The following is a 25,235-nucleotide window of genomic DNA, read 5'->3' on the forward strand; positions in this document are numbered from 1 at the left end:
ACCAGCAATATGGGCAGCGCAAGCGCAGCCCAGCGCAGCATTGCACTTAAAAGTAGACTAAGAAAAAAAACTACGTATGTACTCAATCAACAGATCAAATTGACGAGATTATAAGCCCTGCTACTGCAGAACTGCAGAACTGTAGTCGTACCCAGATCCACTAGCTAAACTGCTGTTCATACATACAATACATACAGACAGACAACACACGCACAACACACACTCAACACACACTCAAAATCCTGCTGTATCTATCCACCACCCTTGGTCCACTCACTACTCAGCGCACTCTTCCGCTTTTCCCGCACCAAGAAATAGAAACAAAACACCTCTCGACGTTCGCATGGCTCGTCCGCCCATGACAAGCAAGAACAAACACCAAAAGACATTCGAATCGCACGATCGCCGGCACGACCTCGCTCTCGCCCTCGCCCTCACCCTGAACACAAAATCGACCGCGGTCTAGACCATCGCTGACTCGGGTCCTCGAGCGGCTTATCAGATGATCGCGCGATGAATGACTGATGGATGGATGGTCTTTGCGCGCCGTCGTGAGCAACTGCTGCAGAGCGGTTTGGGCCTGTCCAAAGGCCAAGCTGGGTGCTGGCTACGCTGCTTCTGTCGCCCTCTCTGTACTACTTTCTCCGGCCACTGTACTCCCACAGTTCAGTTCGCCCGTACAGCTCGTTACGTGCTTGTCTCTCTGTACCCAAGTACTTTCGCTCGCATTTCCTACCCATTCGCAGCTCAAATTTTTTCTTAATTCTGTCGTCAAACTCCTGCATAGCATCTCTGTTCTCTGTCAAATGCAATATCGTTTCTATTAAAAAAAAAAAAAACCGAAATCCACAGAAGGAATCCAACTCAAACGCCAAAGCTGCCACCCTCCCCCCCCCCCCAAGTCTCGTCAACTAGACCAACAAAAACCAGCCTGTCGCCGTCTGCCCCCTCCGCTCTCACTCTCCCACTCACTCACGTTCCTCCCCCTACATCTTCTCTTCGTTTCCGTTCTCTGCCTCTGTCCTCGTCGTCCTCCTCCTTGTTCTTCCCGAAAAGTTCCTTTGTCTTCCCAAATATCCTTCCTCTCTTCTCCTCGTCCTCGTCCTCCTTCTCTAGCTCTCTTCTCTCTCCATTATGTCAATGCCCCCCCTCGGCCGGATCCTCCTAGCGTAGCATATCCGTCTGTCTTTCGCTCCCTCTGTTTCGTTCCTGCTCGGCTCGTCTTCTCTCACGCGTCTGATCTCACGTCTTCCTTACCGCCTCCTCTCCCTTCCTCGGTCTGTCTGTGGACACCGCAATGACTGATTATTCCCACACGGCCCCCGGATCTTCTGCTGCAATGTCTTCCTCCTCTGATTTCGTATGTCTGTCCGCTCGCTTGACGTTCTTCCCGCTAACCCAATCTTCCAGGTCAAAAAGCTCTTCAAGTGCGTGCCCTCTGTTTCTACTTCTTCTCCGCCGGCTGCTAACCTACTCAATCAGAATGCTTGAGGATCCCTCCTACAGAAATATCGTTCGCTGGAGCGACGCAGGCGACAGCTTTGTTGTTATAGAGGTCGGTTTTTGTTGTGTTTGTCTTCTAGCTCCATCTGCTCACATGCCAATTTTTTGTCTCCTCTAGACGAACGAGTTTACAAAGAGCATTCTTCCTCGGCATTTCAAGCACAGTAATTTTGCCTCCTTTGTGCGCCAATTGAACAAATACGACTTTCATAAGGTGCGTTCGACCGATGAAGGCGGTGGCTGCCCATATGGCGAAAGCGCCTGGGAATTCAAACATCCGGATTTCCAATTACACAACAAAACACAGCTAGATAATATTAAGCGCAAGGCGCCGGCACCGCGTCGCGCCCAGCATCAAGAAGACTCATCGAGTTCAGAGCACATTATCAAGCTCGACTCGGAAATCGAGTATCTCAAGTCGTCACATGCGCTTCTAACAAAGCATCTAGAGTCACTAACAGCGAATTACGAGTCAACTCTCAACACCATGGTTACGATGCAGCGCTCGAACGAAGCGCGCGATGAGCTTATTCGCTCAATGTTGTCGCATTTGCAGACTGTATCGGCAGTAGCAGGTGCGCGAGCGACCTCCTCCTCTAACCCGTCCACCGCACCTTCAGCATCTGGCCAGTCCTCAACATCAACACAAGGTCCGACAAATCCGGCAACCCGAAATGTGGATTTCTCTCATGCCTCAGCAACCGGATTTGACGGACTCGGCCTGCATCAAAGTGTTGCTGCTCAGTCTACCCAGGGCACGTCTTCTGATACAAATCTAGATTATCTTTCCGAGCTTGCAAAACGTGTGCAAGTCGTCAGTTCATCTACTTCCTCGCAGTTATATATGCAGCAGCAGCAGTTTCACAAAAATGGTCGTCCAAACAAGTCTCCGGATGGCCAATCACCGTCCTTGGTTTCACTCCCGACCCAAGTGGCTGTCTCGCAGCCTGGACAGCAGCAACAACAACATCATCAACAACAGCAGCATCAACAAGGTATTCATTCAGATGCAAATAGTACTACTGAGGAGAGCTTACCGGATAATGATTTTGCGTCGATGATGGATCTTGATCAGCCAGTGAAGTCAAGCCAATCAGGAAGCGAATATGTGAGGCGTCGATCGTCCAAGTCCCCTTCCGCTCATCCATATGCCCATAACTGGGCTGTTCCGCCGAAAGTGCTGCTTGTTGAAGATGACGCTACGAGTCGGAGAGTCAGTTCCAAGTTTTTACAGATTTTCGGATGTGAGGCCGATATCGCGGTAGATGGACTGGCAGCCGTGAACAAAATGAACATGTCAAAGTATGATATGGTACTAATGGATATTGTGATGCCACATTTGGATGGAGTGTCTGCCTCTAGTCTGATTCGCCAGTTTGATCCGCTGACGCCGATTATCGCGATGACTGGCAATGTATCGAATAATGATGTGATTACTTATTATTCGCATGGCATGAACGATGTCCTTGCGAAGCCATTCACGAAGGAGAATCTGTATGAGATTTTGGATAAGCATTTAATTCATTTGAAGGAGATGAAGGAGATCTAGATCTGTTTCATGCTTGATCAAGAACTGAACTAGAAAGAAGATCGTCTACGAGTAATCTGAACGGTTTTGAGATTTGTATATGTGTGTCGTATTAACATCCACTCCTTGAACAACTATATATTATTCACTGGTCGAATAATCATTGCTTAAACGAAAAGTTAGAGAACGAACGATATGCTGTGAACAAGTATGATTCTACTGATTTTGATTATTCTGTTTATAAGTAGTCACGGTACGACTGCGTAATGCCATGTTTGTTGTTCCTTTATTCCAGTTTAGTCTTTGTGTTTGTTTTAGGGACGGATTTGAAATTTTAAATAGGTCGACTTTATTGTTGTTTTGAAGTGATGTAATTGTCTTTTTTTGCTTGATTCGGCTTGATTTACTGCTCTTGTATAATAGATGTGACTACAGTTATCTTATTGTATACTTTTCCTGGAGTATTAAAATGTATTACTTCAGATGTCTACTTGATTTCGCCAGAGTTAACTAAGATTAAGCTCTCAAATGGTCGAATAATCAAAAAATCAAAATCACGGAAGATCTAATCAGATTAGATCGATCTGCGCGGAATGAGAATTTTTGTTAAGACCCACGGAAAGAGCGTGAGAGGGAGAGAGGCAACCACAATTATCAGATTCAGCAGTTCCATCCTGTGAGTAGTCAGAAAGGCGTATCCAAGTAGGTGCAAGCCAGCCACGGAGAAGGAAACGGAAATTGGCCGATGCTGCAAGGACCCATACGAAAATAAATAAAAAATGTTGATTCCGAGAACAACCGGAGTGGAGTAAAATTAGGGCTCTGTGATTGTGCAGAGGACAGACCGGTAACCGAGTCACGAGGAAGAGTGGGAATGCGGGAAAGTATGGATATGATATAATATATAGCATGCATGGAGATACAATAGCATTTGACTGGGTACACTATAGAGTAAAGAATATATAAAATAGAATAGCATAATATATAATCGTGCATCAGATTATATGTCCGTTAAACATGAACATATAGTCATTTCAATTATCAAAGCCGGCGCGCATCTGGTTACCCTCTATTGTTCCTTCTTTCCGTTTTCCGCCAAAATCGAACAAGATAGAAAAAAACAAATATCTCTTTCCGTCAGTCCAAGTCAATATTTAGCAGCTAGCCATCCTCGCCGCCGACGCCGCCGACGCCTCTCTATGCCGTAGTCAGGTCTACTGAAGGGGACAATTAAAGTTAATCAGATTAGATTCTGCTGTCGTCGTTTAGACAATTAAACTTTTCCCATGACACGGGAGCGCAGCAGCTCCGCGAGGAATTTTTTTTTGCCAGGTTTCGGTTGTAGGACTCCTTGTTCATGCCGAAGGCAGTAGTTACAGGTTCTGCTCGCCACAACTCAAAAAAACAAGATACATCTACTATTTTATTATAATGCAGATTTCGGAATGTCTACGTACGCCTGGCCACAGTCATTTCAACCAGTACGTGACAGAAGAGCCGATGTTACTACCATAACTGAAAGATCCCCCTTTCTGCACTTGTAGGTATGAGCATACATAGATCAATTTCCGATTCGCGAGATAAACTCAACAAAAACACGTCCCCCTTTCCCCAGCCAATTTTCTTTCTCAAAGTACAATCCAGACCGCCAGCAGTATGTCTCCAAGAAAGTTACCCGTTCTCTCGTGCAATTTACGTCGTAAAACTCGGTGACTTGGCTAAACCACAATAATCTGAGCTTCTTCACAGTCTATTGCTTCACCTCCACTAGTGCCAACCTAACCAGACCGTTTTTTTCCATCGCCAAAGAGGAATTCTGAAGTATAGAAACTGACCAGGAGAATAAAACTTCCACTTGTCACTTGCCTCTGGCAGTCTTGGGTAATCTTATTATGACTTCTCGTTAGGGCCGCCTTATATCCGCACAAGCAAACGGCATTGTTGCTTGGTCCACCCTTATTCACACCCACCTTTCAATTGTGTGCGTAAAGTTGAGTTAGGTTTACGGCGACAGCCGCGAGAAAAATGTAGTCTAATCGCGGAATGTCTTGTTCCTATCGCTTAAGGTCTTGATCTATAATCCGATTCTTGCAAAACAAAAAAAAAAAAAGAAACGCGAAGGGAATAAATCTAAATCCAAAACTAAAACTAGTCCTGGTTCGGCTCAGTCTAACTCAACTAGTTCATATTTTACCGCCCTTCTTAGTTTGTTCTACTCCTGCCAAATACAATCTCTTTAGACTAGATTAATATCTATACATTCGTGATATACGATATACAAACTTGCAATAAAGTAAAATAGTAACAAAATAACTTGCAAACAACTTGCAAAACAATTCTAGTTCAATTTTATATAAATTTTGATTTTGAATTTTTTTCATCATCTCAACTCAAACTTAGCACTCGAAAACAATAAAAAAAAAGTAGAATAACAATTATAATAAATAAATTTATGCAAATAATCGGAGTCCCGAGGCCGGCGCTCCAATCGCTGAAATCTTTGAAATTAAACACAATTTACCCTTAAATTCAGGATGGTACTTGGCCTTCGTGAGCGGGTCTTCCACAAAAGGTGCCCCCATATACAAGGGAGTATGCGTTCCAGCACAAATATCAAATTCCGCATATTGGTCATACTCAATCTTGATTGCATCTGTACCGATCTGATCTGCTCGCGACTTGATCTTACGTGCTTGCTCGGCCTTAGGCCCACTCGACACTAGCTCCAGATACTGTGCTGCAAACCGCGACGCTGAGCTGTAGTTCTTATGTTTGAACGACTGAGACATCGCTACCTGGAGAGCATTGTGAACATGAACTCCCTGAAGCTTGGCCTTCGTAAAATAAGCCGCTAACTCAAGATTCCGTTTCACTTCGGATTCAGGTAGTGAGCGTCTTTCAAGTTCAACAGAAAGACCAAGTATATACTCTCGGCAAATATCGATCAGCTGTCGTGCCTCCTCGGCCTCCGCCGCATTGCCTACCGCTGACACAACGATGTCATACAGTATCGATCGGAACTTCGCCACGGCCTCTTCTAGATGGTTTGTACGAACAAGCTTGTATGCTTCTTGTAGGCTTGTCGACGAAACATCAGATAGCGGTCGTGCAATGTTGGGTAAAACCTTTGACTCGCTCGTTTCCTCCTTGTTCCTGCAAATATACATGGTCAAGTTCGGCATACCCTCGTTTCCTGGCAGATAAGCCTTCGAACCCTGATAAACTTCCAAAAAGCGAGTTTTCAAAGGCACAAAATTAACAACTCCTGCTTGGCGATTAAGAAGCTGCATCGCACTTTCAAAAGATCCGGCTGCAACATGGTCCGCAGGAACCGGAGAATTCCGTGTCCACATATCGGCTTCCGATACCGCACTACCGCCTGCAATCAAACTAGCAGAGGTATCATTTCCACCCTCTCCATTGACCTCCCCTTCATCGACGTCAAGCAATTCCTCGTCAATATCCCAACCACCTCCATCTTCTTCAAACTCATCATCTTCGATCTTGGGTGCAAACTCGTCTTCCGTGATCTCATCAAAATTTCCAAATCCACTGGCTTCGTCATTCGTAACTGAAGTCTCAGCCTTATCTTCAAGGGTCAATGCCTCAACCTGGCCGAGTAATACTTTCTCGAAGTAAGACGGCTCAGTCTTTTTCAGCTCAAGGTTCTTTCTGAATGTCTCGTTCTTGACTTCTGGACCAATAAATGGTGCGCCAAAGCTAGGCAGTTTAACTTGGCTTTCATTCAGCTCAGCAGATTCTAAAATCTCCTGAGCTAATTCTTCTAAATCGTTAGACTTTGCCGTGGCATAAGCTAAAGCCCCCATGTCTACTTCTCGAAGCATCTGGATACGTGACTCGACATCAGACAAAAATAAAGAGCTTTGAAACTTGGCTTTGTAATCTCCTCGATGATCAGCAATCTTTGCCATTCGCTCAAGCTTCGACTTATCACCCGTAATGAGATACAAGAAAGAGAGCTTATCAAAACTGCGAAGCTTCTGATAAACTAATTCAACAATTTCATGGTTCCCGTGCTCTAAAGCTTCAGTTCCAAGCTTTGACCACAACGCTGGCTTCTCAAGCTCCTTCGCCATTTCAAGTGCTACAGTTAAATTTCCACATTCGATAGCAAGATCAAATCTGGTCTGCGGATCCTGTACGAACTGAAGGGCGATCTCCGGAAATCCTTTCTTTTCCAGATAAGAAATGATACTCTGCCCAACGAGATTCGATGTCTTTATAATTCTGAGCATCTCTTCGTAGTTCTTGTTCACAAGTGCCTTCTTGAATCGATACTCTGTAGGATCGATGGGTAACTTCAAAACTTTTCCTCGACGATCGAGGCAATAGACAATGGGTCCCTTGACATGAGTCAAATACAAAGTTGACTCAAGTGTACGTACGATTCCATTATCACCATTTAGTAGCGTATATTTGATATGATTCAGAGTCGAATAAATCACGACATCGTTCTCACTCCATGTGGCACTCTTGATTCGAATGGTCTCGTGCAACGAGCAAACGAGTTCCAGATTTTTCGTCGCAATTGTAATTGTATGCTTTCCAAGCAGAGCAACATGCTGGCCATCGTTGGACCAAGATGCATATTTTACTCCGTTGATGGCAATCTCAGCAATAGTCTTATTTTGATGAATATCGTACAAGACCACAGACGTTGTGCCAAACAATAGCAAACAGCCGGTACCGCCGTAAAAGATATCATTGACGGTCGTAGGCGCCTTGACAGTTTTTGTCGTTGCGTTAGACAAATCCTTCACTTCAATAGACTGAGTAGACTTGGTAAACACAGCAAATCTATTGCGAGCAATAAAGACAGCTGAATTACCAGGTCCCTTCCGTGCATCCGAAGGTTCCACTGCACCAGCAGCTTCGCGAGGAAGTCGAATAAGTTCATATATGCCACCTTCAGCAGGCGATGTCACCAAAACAGCACGCTCAGCAGGATTATATGACAGACTTCGAGGTGGAATCCAAGGGTTGCCAAGTTTCTTTAAAGAGAGCAGTGGCAAACTCTCTTGTTCTCGAACAAATTCGTATGTGCGAAGTTGCTTTTCCTTGTTGATATAAAACAATACATTCTGATATAGGGTACTTGCTGGACGTTCTCGCTCAAGTTTGAAAACCATGACACCACTATCATGTCCAGCAGCGAACAGATTGATTTCAGGATGTGCAGCAATAACCCAAAATCGGTCGGATTCGCGTCTAAAACTTTGAACACTGGTTCGCTTATTCAGATCCCAGGTACGGATGGTCTTGTCTTCACCGACAGATATGATCAAATCCTGATGTGGGTGAAATAAGCAGCAAGTAGCATTATTAAAATGTCCTCTGCATGTATCAACTTCCCAGGCTTTGGTCTCGCTCATTCGCCACAGTTTAACCATACGATCATCACTCGCTGAAATGATTAGAGGCATCGTAGGATGGAAAGCAACCCAGTTGACACCACGATCATGTCCTTCAAGAACGTACTTGACAACAGCATCGGTATTGCCAAACATATCACCCTGGTTCGAATTTACACGAGATATCTGGTCTTCAAACGTCATGGTAGTAGGAGCCGAGTGCTTCTTGCGAAGTCCAGAGATATCCCACACTCGAACAGTTTGATCAAGTGAGGCAGAAACAATCAAATCCTCCTTAGGATGGAACTGAGCGCACATGGTGTAATGATTATGTCCGGTCAGGCAAGCGATCTGAGAGCGATTCTGCCAATTCCAGATACGAATAGTCTGATCATCAGATGACGAAATGATCCAAGGCAATTCATGATGGAAAAATACAGTGCGTACATAGTCCAAATGACCTGTATTTGTCAACAAAAATACTTTGCATTTCGCTCTCCAAGCATTTTATTCTCACCAGTTAGAGTAAATAGACATCGGCGAGTCTGCAACGACCAGACCTTGATCTTATAATCATCACCACCGGAAACGAACAAGGGCTGAGAATTGTGAAAATCAACACCTCGGACAGGACCATCGTGTTCTTCGAATCTGTCGATTAATGTACCCATGCGATAATCCCATAATTGGATCGTAGATGAGTGGAGAGACACCAAGATCCATGGTCTTGAAATAAATATTAGATTCGGTTTGTTTTAATGCACTTCAGTAAATACCTTTTAGGATGGAAGGCAACACCTTTCGCCCGTGAAGACTTCGATTCAAACTAGGTAATATTAGTAGTCGGTAATACTGCAAGAGAAAAAGCATTCGATTAGCTTTTGGAATTTCGGAAAGCAATGCATCCATTTGCTTGAATTGAAACATTCGTTATATAATCTGCAAACAAAGATTCAACTGCGGACAAAGTTCAAATATAGTTTGTTCCTTAACGGAATACGCGTTGAATGCTACCAAACAACGAGGAAAAACGTAATTAATCCAGATCCATCAGCAGCAATCTCAATTGCACATTGAAAGGACTGGAATGCGCCGAAACAATAACGAACAGTCATTCAAAACATGAAATGGGATAAAATATCGCATCACTCTCCAATTGTTCCGCAAGCAAATATTCATCGAGAACTGCCTTGAGAATACCACTCATCTGCATCGTCCGTACCTTAGTTAGCATCTGCATGGTTGCGCAGAGCTCTGTCGCAGTTTTGTCACTTAATGTCTCGAAATTGAATTTGAGAACAATGAATAACAATTACAGTAATCCAAGAAACCAATGATGTCCAATTGATTTGTTCGAATTACGTCTAGGAAAGGGATGCGAAGAGGCCAGGACGCCAGAACGACGGAACTCACAGTTTCGTGACCCACTACAGAAGACCTCATGTGACTTCGATCACAAATATTACTTTTCGTTCCATACTACTTATTTCTGGTTAATAGCTTAATATTTATTAGATAGATAAATAGATAGATATTTATTTTTATAAATTCCGTACTATTTGTGATTTATATTTCCTTACAGAACTAATTGTGCAGTAATTATTGTCGTGCTCAATTATTTGCTGGTACCTGCCTAAGCGTACATCTCAGAACTATTTACTGCGGTTCAGTTACCCGGACCTAGATAGAAATTCAGTTTTGTTCGGGAAAAGTTGAACTCCCAATTCAGAAAATTTTGGATTCAGTGGTATTTTCAATCTTCTTTAGTTTGGCTTAGGATCTGGATGCCTGTTAAAGTAGAGGTTATTGGTCAAAAATAGTCGAGCCAGTACTCCATAATGAATATTTCGAGTCCTGTGGGGTCTGTCATATCCAGCGTCGAGTTTGGCTGCCTGACTCCTAAGGATATTAGAAATCTTTCGGTCAAACAGATCACTCACGCACAAGTATTTGACAGTCTCGGTCATCCGATTCCAGGAGGACTACACGATCTCGCACTCGGTGCCTATGATAAAGAACCGTATGTTATTAATTTTGACATTTTTCTGCAATGTGCGAGTTTGAATGGTTCTAATATTTGAAGATGCGCGACTTGCCGGCTAGACTCTCGGTTCTGTCCTGGCCATGTTGGACATATCAGTCTTCCTATTGAAGTTTTCAATCCTTTGTTTTTCAGTCAGATGTTTATCCTCTTACGCAGCACTTGTTTATACTGTTATCATTTTCGTCTTAAGCGTGTTGAAAGTCATAGATATGAATGCAAGCTACGATTGCTTCAACACAGTTTAGTGTCTGAATGCGAAACTCTTGACAATATTCAAATAGACGAAGATAGCGAAGATGACGGTATGGAAGATAATACATTAGATGGTAATGGAGCACCTAAGAGGAAGGATTCTGGCGGTGTTAAGCAGCTCATGCGCGCTCGTGAAAAATTTGTGCAGCAGAGTATTGCTCGCATAAATAATGGTTCTCCAATTCATCAGAGCGCGGCTGTTCTCTCCATGCGTCGACATTTAATTCATGATCTTATGAAAGTTCTCTTGGCGAGACCAAAATGCGATAACTGCGGGATGTAAGATTGAATTGCCTAAAGACTGGAGAATTCATCACTAATTTGCTAGGTTTTCATCAAAGTTTAGAAAGGAAGGAACTTCAAAGATTTTCGAAGTCAGTCTTGGAGGTCGCCAATTACAGAACAATAAGACAAAAGGAGGATATCGCCAAGAGGCATTTCACGATGTTGAGCAGCGCCGTCGGCATCTTGAGTTGTTGAAGGAAAAGGCGGCGGCGGCGGCGGCTGCTGCTGCTTCTGCGGCCACAAACAAAGAGGTTGAAATTATTACGGAACAAAAGGAAATAGAGGAAATAGAAAATGAACCTGTCACTAAATCTAATGAGGTTGAAATCAATCGTCAGCGATACGTCCTTTCAACCGAAGTCCACAACCATCTACGTCGGTTATTCCGCAAGGAGAAGGGGCTCATGAAAATGATATTTCAATCACGTTCCGGAGGTGCTAATGTTGTTTCTGCCGATATGTTCTTCGTGGAGTACATTCTTGTTCCACCGACAAAATTCCGTCCTCCTTCCAAGATGAATGGTGAAACGCATGAGGCTGTCCAGAATGAACTTCTATCGCGGGTTTTGCAAGCAACCACAAGAATACGTGATTTGAATGAACAACTTGAGGAGATGAAATCAGACAAATTACTGAGTAAGAGTAATGAGTTCCGTCAACTTCTTCGTCAGCTTTCCAACATGTTCGTTACTATTCAGGATGATGTAAATGCATTTGTAGACAGTTCTAAGAACACAGCAAATGGTGGTCGCAATCCTCCACCGGGCATTAAGCAGTTATTGGAGAAGAAAGAAGGTTTATTTCGTATGCACATGATGGGCAAGCGAGTTAACTATGCTGCACGATCTGTCATTTCACCGGATCCGAACATTGAAACTAGTGAAATTGGACTTCCGCCGGTGTTTGCCTTGAAATTAACTTATCCTGAGCCAGTTACACCGTACAACTTCCAGGAAATGCGCAGCTGCGTTATTAACGGTCCTTCTGAATGGCCTGGGGCTACTCATATTGAAAAGGAAGATGGTACTCTCATAGCTCTCCACACCATGAGCAAAGAGCAACGTACCGCTTTGGCAAATCAACTTTTGACCCCATCCTATGGGTCGCTAGTGACCAACAAAAAAGTTCATCGTCATATCCGGAATCAAGATGTTGTTATTATGAACCGCCAGCCTACACTTCACAAGGCCTCCATGATGGGGCACCGTGTCAAGGTCTTGCCAGGTGAAAAAACGCTCCGTCTTCATTACGCTAATACCAATGCCTATAACGCTGATTTTGATGGTGATGAAATGAATCTACATTTTCCACAGAATGAAAATGCACGTGCTGAAGCGATGATGCTTGCCAACACTGATTCTCAGTATCTTGTGCCAACCTCTGGAAAGCCTCTACGTGGTCTTGTTCAAGATCATATTGTAACAGCTACCTGGATGACGAACAAAGATACTATGTTCACTCGCGATGAATATCACCAATTGGTTTATGGAACTATTCGTCCTGAAGACGGTCATACTAGTACAAACAGAATTATAACAGTTCCCCCTGCAATTTTTAAGCCTGTGCGATTGTGGACTGGTAAGCAGGTTATTACGACTATCTTATTAAATATAAAACCATTGGGTAGCCCTGGGCTCAATCTCATCTCAAAGGATAAGATTGATGATAAATACTGGGGTGAAGGTTCAAAAGAGGGAACTGTTATTTTTATGAATGGCGAGATGTTATGTGGTATCCTGGACAAATCACAATTTGGAGCTTCGGAATTTGGTTTAGTGCACTCAGTACACGAGATATATGGGCCAACTACTGCTGGAAAATTATTGAGCATATTAGGCCGACTATTTACAAAATATGTTCAATTCAGAGGTTTTACCTGTGGTATGGATGATTTGCGTCTCACCTCTGAAGGGAATAAGTGGCGTGTAGATATTCTCAGTGGCTCCAAAAATGTTGGTACAAAAGCTGCACTAGAAGTAGCTAATCTTCCCGAGGATACAAAGGAAGATGATTCGGAGTTACTTCGTAGGCTGGAAGATATTCTTAGAGATGACTCAAAAGCTGCGGTCTTAGATGCTGTCGCCCAGAGGCATGTCAATGCTGTGACATCGGAAGTCGTTTCTAAGTGTATTCCGGAAGGTACATTGAAAGCTTTCCCCAAAAATTCATTCATGTCTATGGTGTTATCAGGTGCCAAAGGCTCGAACGTTAATCTTTCCCAGATCATGTGTATGCTTGGTCAGCAAGCACTTGAAGGACGTCGTGTACCTGTCATGATTAGTGGAAAGAGTTTGCCTTCATTTAGGCCTCTTGATACTACAGCAAAGGCTGGCGGCTACATTGCAAGCAGATTTTTTACTGGAATCAAACCTCAGGAGTTCTATTTTCATTGTATGGCTGGTCGAGAGGGTCTGATCGACACGGCCGTCAAAACGAGTCGTTCAGGTTATTTACAACGATGTCTAATCAAGCAACTGGAGGGAGTAAAAGTCGAATATGATAATACAGTCCGTGACAGTGACGGGTCTCTTGTCCAGTTTTTGTATGGCGGAGATGCTATTGAAGTTATACAAGAGAGTCACTTGATGAATTTTGATTTTTGCGCACAGAATTTCCATTCTTTGATCCAGAAATACCCAGTTTCTGGTCTGTCAGGGGCTGTTGATGAATCGACTGCTCGCTCTTATGCTAAGAAGGCGCGGAAATTTGCAGATAAGGAAGCGGATCTCCCTGTCTTCAGGAAGTCTGATAAATTTGATCCTACAATTTCCAAGTTTTCTCCTAGTTCATATATGGGTAGTGTGTCAGATGTTTTCCAACAGAAACTGGATGAGTACACTAGTTCGCGAAAACATTCATTCTTTGCGAAAAATTCTGATAGTGGTATCACCGAGAAAATGTTTAAGGCTTTGATGACTCTCAAGTATATGAGATCTCTTGTTCAACCGGGTGAAGCTGTGGGCATTCTTGCGTCTCAATCAATTGGAGAGCCATCTACTCAGATGACATTAAATACTTTCCATTTTGCAGGTCACGGCGCTGCTAACGTGACTCTGGGTATTCCACGGATGCGTGAGATTATCATGACGGCAAGTAGCAATATCAAAACTCCCCAAATGAAGCTACCTATTCTGCCTGATGTTACTGATGATCAGGCGGATGGGTTTAGTAAAAGTGTCGCGCGCGTTGTGATTTCAGAATTGATTGATGAAGTTGTTGTTACTGAGCGATCGGGAATTGCACCAGATGGAGAAGCTGCTGCTAGAGCATATACAGTTCGAGTTCGATTTTATCCAGCTGTTGAATATGAGCAAGAATATGATGTTACTAGGGAAGTCTTGGAGCATGCAGTAACTACAAAGTTTTTGCAAAAGTTAACATCGGTTGTGTCGAAAGAGATCAAACGCCAGAAGAAAGCTATGAGTAGTACTTCAGTGGCCGATATTAGTCGATCAGTCAAATCGAAGGATGATGTTACAAATGATAAGCTCTCTGCAAAGCAGAATCAGGACGATACAGAGGATGATGATGATGATGATGATGATGATGACGATGATGCTGATGATGGCGATGCTACTGATACTAGACTGAAATCACGCGCAAAGGAAGTTGATGCGTATGATGATGCCGATGAGGAAGATGCCGAAGCTCTCACCTCTATGCATGTTGATGCGGATGATGAAGATATAATTGATGACGGAGACGAACTTGCGTATGGCGAATCTACAAATGGCCAGAAGAAATCTGAAGATGACGAAGACGAGGAAGCTGTTCCTACTCCACGTTTATTATCAGGTCGTGCCAAGGAACGTCAGGAAGAAGTCACTTCACATTATGGTAATGTTTACAAGTTCGACTTCGATGACGATAAAGGTGAATGGTGTGAGTTTGAACTTCAGTATCCTGCGGATACCGCGAAGCTTTTGATGATCAACATTGTCGAAAGTGTTTGTAGGTCTGTGATTGTTCGCGAAGTTCCACGCATTGGACGTTGTATTCGTGCTGCTCCAGTCAAAGGATCTACAAAGCGATTCCTCGTTACAGAGGGAGTGAATTTTCAAGCTATGTGGGATCAGGATGATTTCATTGATGTGAATGGGATCACATCAAACAATATTGCAGCTGTTTTGGAAGTGTATGGGGTTGAAGCTGCACGAAATACGATTGCTAATGAAATTGCCGGAGTTTTCGAGCCGTACGGAATTAAGGTCAACTTCCGCCATCTAGAACTTATTGCAGATATGATGACTCGTGATGGTGGTTATCTCCCATTTAATCGCCATGGTGTCGAAGCAAGTGCCTCTCCGTTTTTGAAAATGAGTTTTGAAACTACCTTTAATTTCTTGAAGCAGGCAGTTCTTAATCATGATGTGGACGATATCGAAAGTCCCAGCTCAAGATTAGTCGTTGGCCGACCTTCATCAGTTGGAACCGGAGTTTTTGATGTGTTGACAAAATTGAACTGGTAACTTACATCTGGTTTCATCCTGTTGTATTAACTTTAATTTTGTGCTTTAATTTGTATCATATATTCGCATTTTCCATTTTATAGATTGGTACTAAAATATACAACTGAATAGATTTTTCCTTGAAAAATGAAGCTGCATTAAGAAGAGACAGAAAGAGGTACAGGCTGCTTAGCAGGCTAACAAACTAAACTTATCTAACAAAAACAAAAACTTTTATTTATGCACCAAACGAAACAACAGTATATACAATTATATCATCAATAAATATTCACATGAAAAATAAACAAAACAAACTTTTAACAGACCAGCCAATAATTTTTGAACAAAATGTGATGATGCGCCGACAAAATGAAAAAACTGAACAAAAAACATGAGTTCACGTAGAGATGAAATTATTCGTAAAACATAAAGCAAGAGACCAATAAAAACTGAAATAACTTTCCCTAAATTTGTATAAACTAATTGGAAAATTATTAAAATTATTTTTGGTCTGCCTTACGTATATAAAAAGAGTCTAGCTGGTGCAAGCGACTTCTTCCAATATTTATCATATAGGAAAGGAAAGTAGATGAACAGCATGCAACAAGAGAATAAAAGCAAATACAGTCAAATCAAAATTATTAAAACATTTCACACAGAGTCTCTCATAGCCTTTTTCGTTGAAAATATCTAAACTTTATAGATTCGAAGAGCATATTTCACATGCATCTCCAAAACATCATCACGGAAATAAACAATATCAATAAATCTAAACATCAGGACCCATGACCAGAGCAAGAAGGGCCATGCGAACATAAAGTCCATATTTCATCTGGTATCAAGATTAGTACTCATGCATCAAAAACTTGGAAAAATTTGTTTAACACAAACCTGTCTGAAATAAGCCGATCGTTGGTCAAAATCAATTTCCTCACTAATTTCATTATTTCTAGGGAGTGGGTGAAGAACAGTCATCTGCTTTTTTGCATGCTTTAAAGATGAAGCATCAACAATATAAACATCTTTGAGTCTCTCAAACTCAGACAAGTCAGGGAATCGCTCCTTTTGGACACGTGTGCAATATAACACATCCGTAGCAGCAACAACTTCTGGAGTGAAATGCTCAGTCTCCAGCACGAGCATTCCGGCTCTTTCAAGTTCATCCCGATATTCAGCAGGTAAAGCTAGAGCAGGAGGTGAAACCAATTGCACACGAACCTGATAATGCTGAAGAAGTGTACAAAGTGAGTGCACAGTACGACCATATTTGAGATCACCCATAAACGTCACTGTGATTCCATTAACAGTGCCTAGTTCTTCACGAATGGTGAATAAATCAAGTAATGCCTGTGTAGGATGCTCTAATGATCCATTACCAGCATTCAAAATAGACACAGGGCTGTACTTGGCCGCAATAGCAGCACTTTCCTCTGAAGGATGGCGGAGAGCAATCGCATCTACATAAGAAGCAACAGTACGAATAGTATCCTGTAGAGTCTCACCTTTGACAACGCTTGAGCTATCTGCTGTCACATTGACAACACGACCACCAAGTCTCTGCATTGCGGCATCAAAAGAAGAACAAGTTCGAGTCGATGGCTCATAAAATAGAGTGCAAAGAAGCTTGTTACTTAGAATGTTCAATACGCCTTGGCGCTCAACTGCGAGACGCATCTCCTGGGCAACGGCGAAAAGTAAATGCAAGTCACTGCGCTCAAATTGACGAACAGACAAAATATGCTGCTTCAAAAATGGATTGTTCATTCTCAATGCTGACATTAAGGTAGATGAAGGAGAAGGTTCACGAAGTAAAAGGGAAGTGGAACTATCAAGCCCTGGCATAGTACCAAGGCCACGCGGGCCATCAAATGTAGCCTTTGTTTGATCAAGCGGAGAACGAAGTAAACTTTGAGGAGCTGGCGCAGCTACGATGCTTCCTGTTCCTGTAATAGACCGATGATGCTCAGATTTCTTCGATCCAGAAGATGACATATCAGTACCAACCGTCCCAGGCACCAAGACTTTTCCATCCAAGCAAGCAATCTGACCATTAAGAGTGACACGAAGAATAGTTCCACACAAAGTCTTCCCCACAAATGGAGACCATACAGTAGAAGGTCTACGCACAAACTGGCGATCAATCTCAATCTCAACAGAAGTATTTGGCTGATCGTGCAATTCAAAAATCTCCTTCGGATTCGTGTGGAGTCGAGCAATTATATCATCTAAAGTTAATCGTCCATCACGGACAGCAGAGAAAAGGAGCGGAAGGGTATCTTCGATACCAATACCAGGCTCTATTTTCTGTTTTTCGTCTTGAGCCAGAACAGATGGCAGGACTCCAACAGAGAAGCAGTCAATAATACCCATATGCTCCCAGAGTGCCTCTTGATCTTCTCTGGTGGGCAAGCTCTTGCAGTTTGGATAGTCATCTTGTGTCAAAAATAGACTGTAAACAGAAACATCACAAGTGACAATAAGACCCTTCTCCTTGCTCAGAGAAATCAAACTGATATCATCCTTAGTAGTAACACTAGTGATATGCACCGGACGGTTATGAAGACTAGCAAGCAAGAGAATAGATGCAAGATCTGTAGTACGAGCATCTGTAACAATAGGCTTCAGCGATGGCCAAACCTTGAAATGCTCAGTAACCGCAGCAACCTTATTAATGTTTCCAGACAAGTTATTGAATGGGATATACAAGGATCCAACTGTGAGCGTAACCTGGCTGAGTTGCTCAGAGTTTGTCGCAGTTGCAGCAACTGAAAAATTGTAGTCAGTATAGGCACTGCTCTGAGAATTGCTCTGCGCAACAACGAGTGCGCGAGCATCGGTAAGTGAACTCTCTAAACCAATGGGCATCACACGAATCATAGAAAAGCCAGACGCCAACGATATTTTAGAAACCCTCTCAAAATCAGTGCTTCCCTGAACAGTCAAACCAGGAACGAAGGCAGCAATATTGACCAGGCCCGGAAGGGAAACTGTACGGTGACTGGAAATTGAATCAATACTCTCCACCGAAAGTGAATAGTTGCGGGCAATAGCTTCAACCAAAAGCTTAGCATTCTTGACATTAGTTACAAGTGGAACTGAGTAATCAACCGCCATTCGGCGAGATTGGTAGCCCTTGGACATATATGACGCAGGACGACGGAAACGATTGGAAGAAGGTAAGTTAATGTAAAGATCAATCAAATTATTTGCGAGATGCTGTGTCAACGAATATTCTGATTTTTGTTCAGAATCATCGCTCAAAACTTCGAGGTATTTGACCGGAATACCATGCTCTTGAATAAAATCAGCAGTCCCAGAAGTAGCAAACAAACTATAGCCTAGCTCATAAAGTCTTTTGACTGAAGGAAGCATTTCAGATTTCTCTTTGTAAGAACCAATGGAAAGAAGAATGTTCTTGTTAGGTAAATGAAATCCAGTGGAAAGTAAGGCCTTCAAATAAGCTTCATACTTGTTATGACCGATGGCTGCAACCTCACCAGTGGATGCCATTTCAACACCAAGAACCGGATCTGCTCCAGAAAGCCTAGAAAATGAAAATTGAGGAACCTTAACTGCAACATAGTTTTTGGGAAGAGGTTCGTCGGGTGAAGGATAAGGTGAAACTGGAAGACCCATGAGAGCTTTAGTAGCAATCTCAATTAAATCAATGCGAAGAGCCTTTGATGTGAACGGGAATGAACGGGATGCACGGACATTGCACTCAATAACCTTTATTTCATTATCCTTTGCAATGAACTGGATGTTATAAGGCCCAGTGACATTAAGAGCATTACCGATCTTTGCAGTGGCAATTTCAATTCGGCGAACTGTCTCTGGATCAAGATCTTGCGGCGGAACAATAAGAGTAGCATCTCCAGAATGAACACCAGCATTCTCAACATGCTCAGAAATAACATGCATAAGCATCTTGCCATCTTTTGCAACAGCATCCATTTCTATCTCTTTCGCGTTTTCAATATACTTACTGATGACGACGGGAAAATCACGAGATACTTCCACAGCTTGCGCAAGATAATTAGCCAAATCATCTTGAGAGTAAACTGTGTTCATAGCGGCACCGGAAAGAACATAAGAGGGTCTAACAAGGACTGGATAGGACACCTTTTCGCAAAACTCTGCTGCTTCGTCAAAACTTGTCAGTTCTTTCCAAGCTGGCTGGTCAACTCCAATTCTATCCAGCATTCGAGAAAATTTATATCGGTTTTCAGCAGAATCAATCATTTCGGGTGAAGTACCAAGAATCTTCACATTTTGACGATGGAGCGGAAGTGCAATATTGTTTGATGTTTGGCCACCCATGGAGACGATAACACCACTAGATCGCTCAAGTTGATAAATATCCAGAACGCGCTCCAAATTGATGACCTCAAAATACAGACGATCGGCCTCATCGTAATCAGTACTGACGGTCTCTGGATTATAATTCACCATAATAGTCTTGATGTTACTTGCTCTAAGAGTTCGGACAGCACGAACAGCACACCAGTCAAACTCGACCGATGAGCCGATACGATATACGCCGGAACCAAGGACCATAACACCATGATCGTCAAAGCTGATGTCATGTTGAGATGCATTATATGTTAAATATAAATAATTAGTGAAGCATGGGAACTCAGCAGCAACTTTTTAACGTTAGGATAATCCAGTCTATATATAATAAACTATATGAGTTACTTACCAGTATCGATCTGCTTCACAAATGGAAGAATTCCAAATTCCAGACGGCGCTGTCGAATAGCCAGTTCATTAGAACCCATAAACTTTGCGATTTGACGATCTTCAAAACCAAGTTGCTTGGCCTCACGCATAACCTCAGACGTCAGGTGGGTCACATTTAAGTTGCTCAGATATTTGCCATATTGAATTAATCGGTCAAGTTTGTTTAAAAACCAAGTATCAATTTTCGTCAATTCCCAAATTTTCTTAACCGAATAGCCTGAATCAAGAGCGTTCGCAATTGCGAACAGCCGCTGATCTGACGGAGTTTGTAGCTCAGTATCTATATCGATAGACATAAGAGCTTCTGTTGCATTGAATCCGAGATTATGATAATCAGTAGACCTAATGGCTTTCTGAATCGCCTCTTCAAAAGTACGACCAATGCTCATAACTTCGCCAACACTCTTCATACTGGAACTGAGAGCTGTGCTGACACGAGTGAACTTTTTCAAATCCCATCGAGGAATCTTGACAACAACATAGTCAAGGGATGGCTCAAAACAAGCGCAAGTATTTTTTGTGACCGAATTTTTGATTTCATTCAGAGGAATATTTAAGCCGAGCTTGGCAGCAACAAAAGCAAGAGGATAACCTGTTGCTTTCGATGCAAGTGCTGATGAACGAGATAATCGAGCGTTGACTTCAATGATACAGTATTCCTTGGAAAATGGATTGAGAGCATATTGAATATTGCACTCACCGACTACACCTAGATGGCGAATCACATTAACAGCAGTAGTACGGAGCATATTAAAATCCTCGTCTGAGAGCGTCTGAGAAGGTGCAATAACAATCGAATCACCTGTATGAATACCTAAGGGGTCGAAGTTCTCCATATTGCATACAGTGATACAGTTATCTCTTGCATCACGAACAACCTCGTATTCGATTTCCTTCCAGCCCTTCATACTTCGTTCTATAAGAACTTGCGGGCTCGCAGCAAAGGCCTTTGTGCAAAGCTCGACAAGCTGTTCTCGGTTTTCAGCAAAGCCAGATCCCAAGCCTCCGAGAGCGTAAGCAGCTCTGACAATAACAGGGTATCCGATACCTTCAACAGCTCGAAGTGCTTCTTCCATATTAGAGGCCGATGCAGACTTCGCACACTTTTCACCAATCTCTTCCATGGAGCGGGTAAACAGCTCTCTGTCCTCAGTGGTAATGATAGTATCAATCGGAGTACCGAGAACCTTGACACCAAGCTCAGCGAATTCATCCTTAAGCTGAATACCAACATTAAGTGCTGTCTGACCGCCAAATGTGACGTAAATAGAGTCAGGGTGCTCAAATTTGATGACTTTGCGCACAAAATCAGGAGTGACTGGCAAGAAGTAGACTTTATCTGCCAAACCCTTCGATGTCTGGATAGTCGCAATGTTAGGATTGATGAGAATTGTATAAATTCCCTCTTCCTTGAGAGCTTTGATAGCTTGACTGCCGGAGTAATCAAACTCCCCTGCCTGGCCTATACTAAGACCACCGGAGCCTAGAACAAGAACTTTTTTGACATCGACTCTGGGAGTCTTTTGCTCAGCTTCAGCCTTGGTGCCACCAGGCATTGAAACAGGAACCAATTGACCAACTTCAGCCGATTTGCGAACGCAATCTATGAAGGCATCAAAAAGCCATTCGGTGTCGCGCGGACCCGGAGTGGATTCGGGATGAAACTGGACCGAAAAAAAAGGCAGTTCGGTATTATAAATACCCTCATTAGTGCCATCATTAGCATTGACAAACAGTTCTTTCCAGTTCCCAGGAAGAGTTGCAACATCAACTGCGTAACCATGATTCTGGGAAGTAATATAACAACGACCGTTAATCATATTAGTGCACGGGATGTTATGGCCTCGGTTACCGAATTTAAGCTTGACAGTCTGAGCTCCAGCCGCACGAGCAAGAAGCTGATGTCCTAAACAGATACCAAAGATTGGAGTTTTACCGTTCTTCATCGCCTGCGAAAGAGCTTCCACAGTGGAAGTCATCGTAGCAGGGTCACCAGGACCGTTACTGACGAAAAGGCCGTCGTAATCTTCCTCCGACAATATGTCATAGTCAAACGGAACGACTTTGAGCTCGACTCCTCGCCTGACGAAGCAACGAATTTGATTAAATTTCTTCCAAGAATTAGTAAACTTCGTAAATGGGGAACCAGATTAGAATTATATGTACCATTCCAACATCAATTGCAAGGATCTTTAAAGTCTTGCCATCGTTGCGTTTAATAGCCAAGGCAGGATCAGGCGAATAGGTAACTGGATGAGAGACAGAAACTTAATTTGAAGGATTAGCAAAAGAAATGTCACGATCTCTAATATGAAAATAATACCTTCTGCAACCAAGTTACGAATATTCGGATCTTCCCATTCGATGCTTTCATAGCCTGCACGCCAATCACCGGAGACAGGGGACACTATAGGTTCTTTGGCCATAAGAACCTTACCAAGCATACTACCCTTCTCTCGGATAATCTTGGTGAGGGCACGCGTATCAACACCGTAAACGGCTGGGATACCCTGTTCCTTAAGCCAGGTACCCAGCGAAGACGTCGCAAGATAGTGAGAAAAGTCTTCTGTATAGTCACCAACGACTAAACCAGCAACGTGAATCTTGTCTGATTCAAAGTGAACGGGTAGAGTTGGAAATAGAGGTTCGGTAGATTCGCGCGAAGGCACGCCGTAGTTGCCAATCAACGGGAAAGTACAAACAAGAATCTGACCAGAATACGAGGGATCAGTCAGAGACTCAGGGTAGCCGACCATACCTGAGTGCGCGATGTGTTAGCATTCGAAAATTGGGAGATCGTAACCGTGATCTAAATCAGATCAAAGAGAGCAAGATATCAAAAAACCAAGCTTATTTGAACAAGCAAAAAAACGCTTTGACGGAGGCAGGTTTACGCGAGAAAGGTTGGAGATGAGTAAATGTACTTACCAGTTTGGAACACAAATTCACCGGAAACCGATTTCTCGGCACCAAAAGAGTATCCCTGAACAACCGTGCCATCCTTGAGTTCTAAGACAGCTGTCTTCTTGCTCGCAGAGCCCTGAATAGGCGGAGTTACAGGAGATGGGATCCCGCCCAGCTGGCTGTCGATGGTGTCAATAGAAGCGAAAGCTAAATCACCAGAAAACGAGCCAGAAGTAAAAGCTCCCCCTGGGGAAGAAACAGGGGAAAACGAATTGGCAGCGGAATATCGACGCGAAGGAGTCGAAATTGCAATACCAGCGGAAGGTACAGTACCCTGGAAGGGTCCAATAACTGGAGAAGTAGGAACTGGAGACGGCATCGCGGATCTAGACAAATGGCTGGTGAAGAAGTGAGTAGATAAGGTCAGGCTTAAAGGGCTCTAGGAAGCAGTACTAACATTCTCGACAGAGATTTAATTGGTATAGATTCGAAATGTGCTCCTCTACTCTCTACCCTAACTTCCGGTAGAGTGCTGATGAGGAAGAAGGGAGAGAGAGGAGAAAGAAGGAAAAAAAAAAAAAAGCTGAAAAGGAAGCGTAGGTGCGATGGTGCACATACTAAAGTGTAGCATTTGGGATTTCTCGTCGAAAATTTTTTCGGAAGAGGTTCAGTCACGTGAATTTATTCCCCAAAAAGGCAGCTGAGATGCCCCAAAAGGAAGGAGCGTTGCCATGGTGGGCTATAGAGAGGTTGCCCACCTTGAGAGTAGGTGGGAGTTGCAGAACTCCCAAATAACTGAAAGTTATTGGAAGTTAAAGAATATGATAGAGAACAAAAAGGTTACTGCGCAGGCATGGAGGATATGACCGTTAAAAATGAAAGCATGAGTAGGTCAATTGAGTCGGCACAAGCAATCTCAGAAAAATTTCAGTACTGAAAGTACGTTGGTATTATCTTTGTGCAATATTGCTCTAAAATCAGGTCGAGTAGAACTATCGATTGCGGGAGATGGGGCCGCCGCTGTAGCGCCCGAACGTTTGACTCTGCGGGAGCAAGTCCTGTTTGGAAACAATCTGGATTTTGATCGCGTGCCCTCTACAATAGTAGTACACTAGAGCCGGCAGCTATTCTTGGTTGAATTGTAATCGACCTGAAATTAATTTGTGCTTAATGTACTGCAGTAATAGTCGACGTCATGAAAGGAAGACTGGTCTGGAGCAATCATAGTCTACAAGAAATTATTGTCTGCCATTTCTCTGAACAGACTAGCAGAACAAATAAGAAATACATAGTACAAACAAAGAAGGAGGATTGGGACACGGGGAACAGAGAGGCCAGATGCAACGATTCATTGTAGCCAAGCCGTAGGCGGAGTGCAGACCAGCTTTGTTCAGTCCAACAAGTCAAGAACAAACAACTGAGCAGATGAAGACTGTCAGAAGACCATAATTATGTACTAAATACGGGATATATGACATAATAGTTGCCCAGTTGCCCGGTTGCCACCAGATGACGACGACGACGAAGAATACGTCGAAGGACCGAGGAACGAAGAACGACGAACGACCTACGACGAACGACGGCCCAGGGTTTGAGTAGCTCCCTGCCGGGAACAGCGGCAAGCCTGCGGCGAATTTGTCGGACCGCAGCGCAGACGACAGGACGAATGTAGATTGCTTTGCTTGTCCTACTGGACTCGAGCCGGGCAGAGCAGAGAGCGCCAGAGAGGTCGAGTCCGTGGATGGAATAGGCTAAGATACTGCTAGGCAGGGGCCGAGTCTACAGAAAGAGATCGCAAGGTAGACCCGGGGCGACAGCGCGCGAGTCAGAACAGCACGGAGCAGGAATTGCCGGAAACGGCTCACAACACTACGTAGGGGAAAACTCGATTTGTTTCGAGCGGAAGCGGGAAAGCCGGGATTGTGGTCTGCGATTCTGGCTGGCGTCGGTCTGCTTTTGGGGGGGTGTATATAGAACGGAAAGCAAGATAGCGGGCAGGCAGGGGGTCTATCAGTCTGGAACTATCACTGCCAGACGATTGCGCAGTCCGCACGTGTTATTGCAGCTGCCGCCCGCCAGAGAGAACTGATGTAATTGTCGCAACTTGTCCAGACAAAATATCATCAAAACACCGAGATGATTACTGAATGACGAGA

General features: G+C 43.4%; 5 protein-coding genes across 5 annotated transcripts; 2 read left to right on the forward strand and 3 right to left on the reverse strand.

Annotated features, from left to right (window-relative positions):
* The first annotated feature begins 1,130 nt into the window (after positions 1–1,130).
* V1516DRAFT_259112 (HSF-type DNA-binding-domain-containing protein) lies at positions 1,131–3,384 on the forward strand. Its single transcript, XM_066918813.1, has 3 exons — positions 1,131–1,360; positions 1,411–1,555; positions 1,622–3,384. The coding sequence occupies exons 2-3, from the start codon at positions 1,484–1,486 to the stop codon at positions 3,050–3,052; spliced, it is 1,503 nt and encodes a 500-aa protein (XP_066778007.1). The 5' UTR covers positions 1,131–1,360; positions 1,411–1,483; the 3' UTR covers positions 3,053–3,384.
* Positions 3,385–3,417: 33 nt separating this feature from the next.
* Positions 3,418–4,212, reverse strand: V1516DRAFT_672924 (uncharacterized protein; the record flags this gene model as incomplete). The annotated part of the gene is made up of 1 exon (XM_066921819.1): positions 3,418–4,212. A coding segment is annotated over exon 1 (337 nt), but the record flags the coding sequence as incomplete, so codon positions are not given.
* A 1,001-nt stretch (positions 4,213–5,213) lies between these two features.
* V1516DRAFT_672929 (coatomer WD associated region-domain-containing protein) lies at positions 5,214–9,746 on the reverse strand. Its single transcript, XM_066921820.1, has 4 exons — positions 9,626–9,746; positions 9,180–9,229; positions 8,921–9,129; positions 5,214–8,864 (listed from the first exon to the last, which is right to left on the reverse strand). Exons 1-4 carry the CDS (start codon positions 9,641–9,643, stop codon positions 5,482–5,484), a joined length of 3,660 nt encoding a protein of 1,219 aa, XP_066778009.1. The 5' UTR covers positions 9,644–9,746; the 3' UTR covers positions 5,214–5,481.
* Positions 9,747–10,161: 415 nt separating this feature from the next.
* V1516DRAFT_672932 (uncharacterized protein) lies at positions 10,162–15,573 on the forward strand. The gene is made up of 3 exons (XM_066921821.1): positions 10,162–10,423; positions 10,487–10,978; positions 11,028–15,573. The coding sequence occupies exons 1-3, from the start codon at positions 10,242–10,244 to the stop codon at positions 15,451–15,453; spliced, it is 5,100 nt and encodes a 1,699-aa protein (XP_066778010.1). The 5' UTR covers positions 10,162–10,241; the 3' UTR covers positions 15,454–15,573.
* A 628-nt stretch (positions 15,574–16,201) lies between these two features.
* Positions 16,202–23,458, reverse strand: V1516DRAFT_663483 (uncharacterized protein; the record flags this gene model as incomplete). Its single annotated transcript, XM_066920513.1, has 6 exons — positions 16,202–16,264; positions 16,324–20,078; positions 20,135–22,286; positions 22,342–22,442; positions 22,499–22,933; positions 23,104–23,458. 6 exons carry the CDS (start codon positions 23,456–23,458, stop codon positions 16,202–16,204), a joined length of 6,861 nt encoding a protein of 2,286 aa, XP_066778011.1.
* Between the last annotated feature and the right edge of the window lie 1,777 nt (positions 23,459–25,235).

This window comes from Lipomyces oligophaga (genome assembly GCF_038497815.1).
Source record: "Lipomyces oligophaga strain CBS 7107 unplaced genomic scaffold V1516scaffold_3, whole genome shotgun sequence".
Taxonomy (NCBI): domain Eukaryota; kingdom Fungi; phylum Ascomycota; class Lipomycetes; order Lipomycetales; family Lipomycetaceae; genus Lipomyces; species [Lipomyces] oligophaga.

Bases quoted from the DNA above. Each gene is read 5' to 3' on its own strand.
- V1516DRAFT_259112 (XM_066918813.1), top strand. From the start codon at position 1,484: ATGCTTGAGGATCCCTCCTACAGAAATATCGTTCGCTGGAGCGACGCA. The intron at 1,556-1,621 runs GTCGGTTTTTGT...TGTCTCCTCTAG, and splicing joins ACAGCTTTGTTGTTATAGAG to ACGAACGAGTTTACAAAGAG.
- V1516DRAFT_672929 (XM_066921820.1), bottom strand. The intron at 9,130-9,179 runs GTATTTACTGAA...ATTTATTTCAAG, and splicing joins GTTGCCTTCCATCCTAAAAG to ACCATGGATCTTGGTGTCTC. The intron at 8,865-8,920 runs GTGAGAATAAAA...TGACAAATACAG, and splicing joins ATGTCTATTTACTCTAACTG to GTCATTTGGACTATGTACGC.
- V1516DRAFT_672932 (XM_066921821.1), top strand. From the start codon at position 10,242: ATGAATATTTCGAGTCCTGTGGGGTCTGTCATATCCAGCGTCGAGTTT. The intron at 10,424-10,486 runs GTATGTTATTAA...TAATATTTGAAG, and splicing joins GGTGCCTATGATAAAGAACC to ATGCGCGACTTGCCGGCTAG. The intron at 10,979-11,027 runs GTAAGATTGAAT...CTAATTTGCTAG, and splicing joins AAATGCGATAACTGCGGGAT to GTTTTCATCAAAGTTTAGAA.